The sequence below is a fragment of the Carassius carassius genome, chromosome 36, assembly GCF_963082965.1.
Source record: "Carassius carassius chromosome 36, fCarCar2.1, whole genome shotgun sequence".
In the NCBI taxonomy this organism is placed as follows: Eukaryota; Metazoa; Chordata; class Actinopteri; order Cypriniformes; family Cyprinidae; genus Carassius; species Carassius carassius.
In genome coordinates this window covers 5,156,344-5,160,403 of record NC_081790.1, presented here as the reverse complement: position 1 = coordinate 5,160,403, position 4,060 = coordinate 5,156,344, and the positions used below count along the sequence as shown (strand labels likewise).

Sequence of the window (4,060 nt, the reverse complement as noted above, 5' to 3'; positions counted from 1 at the left end):
TTTCAAAATGTAATTAATTGAGATTTCAAAGCTGAATTTTTTTTTGCATCATTACTCCAGTCACACGATCCTTCAAAAATAATTCTGATATACTGATTTACTGCAAAAAAAGAAAAAGAAAAAAACTCTTATGATAATTTTGAAAACAGCTAAGTAGAATTTTTTTCAAGTTTCTTTGATGAATACAGTTCAGAAGAGCAGCACTTATCTGAAATAGAAATCACTTTTAAAATTATGTCTTTATCATCACTTTTGATCAATTTAAAGAATCCTTGCTAAATAAAAGTATTAATTTCTATAATTTATTTAACTATATATATATATATATATATATATATATATATATATACTAAGCTTTTGAATTATATGGTGTATAATGTTGCGAAAGCTTTTTATTTCACATAAATGCTGATGTGTGGATCCTTCTGTTCATCAAAGAATGCTGAAGAAAATGTACTTATCTGTTTTAAATATTGATAATCAGCAAATCAGCATATTAGAATGATTTCTGAAGGACGTGACACTGAAGACTGGATGAATGATGCTGAAAATTCACCTTTGATCACAGGAACACATTAGATTTAAAATATACTAAGATAGAAAACAGTTATTTTAAATAGTATACTTTTTGCTGTACTTTGGATCAAATAAAGGCAGGCTTGGTGAGCAGAAGGGACTTCTTTCAAAACATTAAAAATCTTACTGTTAAAAAACTGTTGACTATTAGGCTATATAGATTACAGAAATGTTATATTATAATGAAATTACACACACACAGACACACACACACACACACACACACATATATATATATATATATATATATATATATATATATATATATATGTCTGTGTCTGTGTCTGTGTCTGTGTGTCTGTGTCTGTGTCTGTGTCTGTGTCTGTGTCTGTGTCTGTGTGTGTGTGTGTGTGTGTGTGTGTGTGATTTCTGTCCCCCTCACTTCTGAAAAGATGGCTACGACGCTGGGCCTATGTATTGATATTTTGATTAAATTTGTTTTCATATTTTCAGCTGTTATTAATTTTAGTTTAAGTTTTAATATTTCCAAAAGGTTTACTATTATTTTCAGTTTTAGAATTCTTAAACATATTCTAGTTCAATATTATAGTCAAATTTTACTCCAAGGTTTTTTTTTTTTTTTTTTTCAGGTTATATTAAGTGATTTTTTTATAATTTTAGATTTAGTGTAAGTACACTACAACACTGTATGTTGTGGTCTGAGAACAGGGACGTGATTGTGTAATGTCATTTTGATGAAATGACAAATTAAAAGAAAGAGTACATTTGGCAAGAATCTGACTTGTTTTAAAAAATGGCAGGTAAATAGCCTTTAAATAGCAGTAGCTATTGTCATTAAAAGGGTGATGACTGCTGTAGGCCCATGACCTCTCACATTTGCTCTAAATCATGCCCATGAGTCTGCGCAGGGAACACACCAGTACACCATGCCTGCCATGACGCACACCACAATTGCATTGATTACATGAGGGCACCAACTACTCGATGCATGAACATCTAATTTTAACCACGGACACAAAAGTTATACCACAAATCATGCACATTCATGTCAGCCAGATACTGAGAGACACAGTGCATCATCGTATCATGTGTGCTGGGATGCAGCATTGGCACTTACTTTGTAGTAATAGAGTGTGTTGACTGAAATAAGTTTGTATGAATAAAGTTTTTGTCTTTGGGGAATCATTTTGCATGCAGATCACAAGCATTTCCTAATTTTGTTACAATTCATCTCTTGTTATATTTTTATATCGTCATCATTTGTAAAGTGTGTGTGTGTATATATATATATATATACACACACTTTCCTTTACTTGTACCAAATTTACCTGTATTTACTTTACTTTGGTTTCATATTTGGCGACTTTTTGTGAAAAACTGACACTTTTGAGGATGGTTCTATAGATTTTCTGAGGGAGGGGTTTGGCAACACTGCAGTCCTCCCACGCTCAGATCACGTTGATTTCGGTCAGAGCTCGAAACTCACGCGCAGCAGCAGGATCCCACCACCGGGGCGCGCCGCGTCGAGCGTGTGAGGACCTGCAGGTAAAGGAGACACCTCGCTCTCAGAAGGTGTGTCCTTCATTCTTTTAAATAGACCAAGAACATTTCAGTTAGAGGAATAACGGAGCTCATTCAACGCTTCAAGATCCGGACTTCTTTTACTTTGGGAAATACCGAGAAGTTTGCAAAACACGAATTATGGCTGTGTCTGCAAGTTATAGCATCTTGTTTATTTTCGCCTGTGTATGGCTAACTTTTGCATCGGCGGATCCAGGTTAGTCGCTTTAATTCGTTTTTATTTTCTAATAGATTTTGTAGCTTAGGTATTTGTTTTTCAAATGTAGGCCTACTGTTGTTTGTAATTCAGTCATTTAGAATTCACAATCAGATTCACAATCGATGTGTTTTGTTCCAGTTGAACCCAAAGGACGAGGTTTATCTATATTATTGGATTCCCCAGACAAAACTGTCAACGTTTCAGACAAAAGATTCAACGATTCAGACAAAAGATTCAACTATTCAGACAAATTCGACATTGATCTTATCACTAATACACTACAGAGCAGTCTCACAACTATCCTCCTGCCAGTTATTTACATGATTGTTTTGTCTGTGGGGCTACCAACCAACGCGATGGCTATATATGTGTTGCTGTTCAGGTCAAAGAAAATTCACCCTGGTACCATTTACATGGCCAACCTAGCACTGGCTGACCTGATGTTTGTCATCTGGACCCCTCTTAAGATCGTTTACCATTTGAAAGGAAATAACTGGACTTTTGGTGAAGGGATGTGCAAAGTTTTTGTGGGTTTCTTCTACGGCAACATGTACTGCTCCATCCTCTTCATCACTTGTCTGAGCATCCAGCGGTACTGGGTCTGCGCTCACCCGCTCTCCCAGCAAAGAAAAAACAACAAGTTTGCTATCATCATATCTGTTTGTATCTGGATCTTCATTTGTGTCAGTACTACACCTTTGTACTTGTACCAGCAAACCGTTGAACTCTCATTCCTCAAGATCACCACCTGCCACGACGTCAGTATTATCCATATGGAGAACTTTGTATCTGGCAATGTGTTCCTGGATGTTCAGCTGCCTTATTATTATTTTATGGTGATGGCGGGTCTTGTCTTCTTCATCCCACTGTTGGTCATCATTGCAGCTTATATTCTTCTCCTTCGCTCACTTGGGAATCCCACAGTCGAGGGGAATGCTGGAAAAAGCCGCCAACGAGCTGTGGTTCTCATCCTTACGGTGCTCATAACGTTCTTGATCTGCTTCATCCCAAGTAACGTGATGTCGGTTGTGCATTACGCTCTCCTGCGAAATGGCCAGGTCAATAATGGCTATGGTTTCTACATCATGACACTGAGCCTGGCCAGTCTCAACAGCTGCTTGGACCCTTTCATCTACTATTACGTCTCGGATGAGTTCAGGGAGCACGTCAAGAACACGCTACTGTGCCGTAGCAGTCGAACGGTGAAGAGGATGAGGGCCTCGTTTAACTCATTCAAGTATTCTAAACCGACCAAGACCTATACTTTCAGCACAGGCAACACAGAAAGCAGCAACTGATGAGAGCAGATGGACATGGACCATGATGGAAGTGAGTTTATGTATTTCTATGTGGAATATATATACGATTTTACTTCATATTCATGATCTGTGTTCTCCATTGGATGATGCTGAAACTGTCTGAGAGCAGATTGAAGAGTTATTGAAGACATTTACCTTCAGAGACCTTCGTAAACTCCAAAGCTGAAGGAGGAGTTTGAACAGAACAGTCTTTGTTTCTGTGGCGTTTAATTTAAAACTCAGGGTTGTGAAGCCAATGAGTCCATGGCAGAACATTCAGTTTTTACATTTAATATTGTTCAGATGGGCTTTGTGAAATATTTCATGTGAATTTGCCAGCATTTAATGGGTAAAATGATCTTTTAGCCAGAATTTGTTCTATTTTTAATATTTTTCTTTTGTTTCAAAACTGATTAGCGATATTTTTGTTTTTGCCTGTTAGCCA

At 36.9% G+C, this 4,060-nt stretch overlaps 1 protein-coding gene across 1 annotated transcript; it reads left to right on the top strand.

Moving 5' to 3' along the window:
- The first annotated feature begins 2,439 nt into the window (after positions 1–2,439).
- On the top strand, positions 2,440–3,680 carry LOC132116515 (proteinase-activated receptor 2-like). Its single transcript, XM_059525401.1, has one exon. The coding sequence runs from the start codon at positions 2,440–2,442 to the stop codon at positions 3,613–3,615; it is 1,176 nt and encodes a 391-aa protein (XP_059381384.1). The 3' UTR covers positions 3,616–3,680.
- The last annotated feature ends 380 nt before the right edge of the window (positions 3,681–4,060 follow it).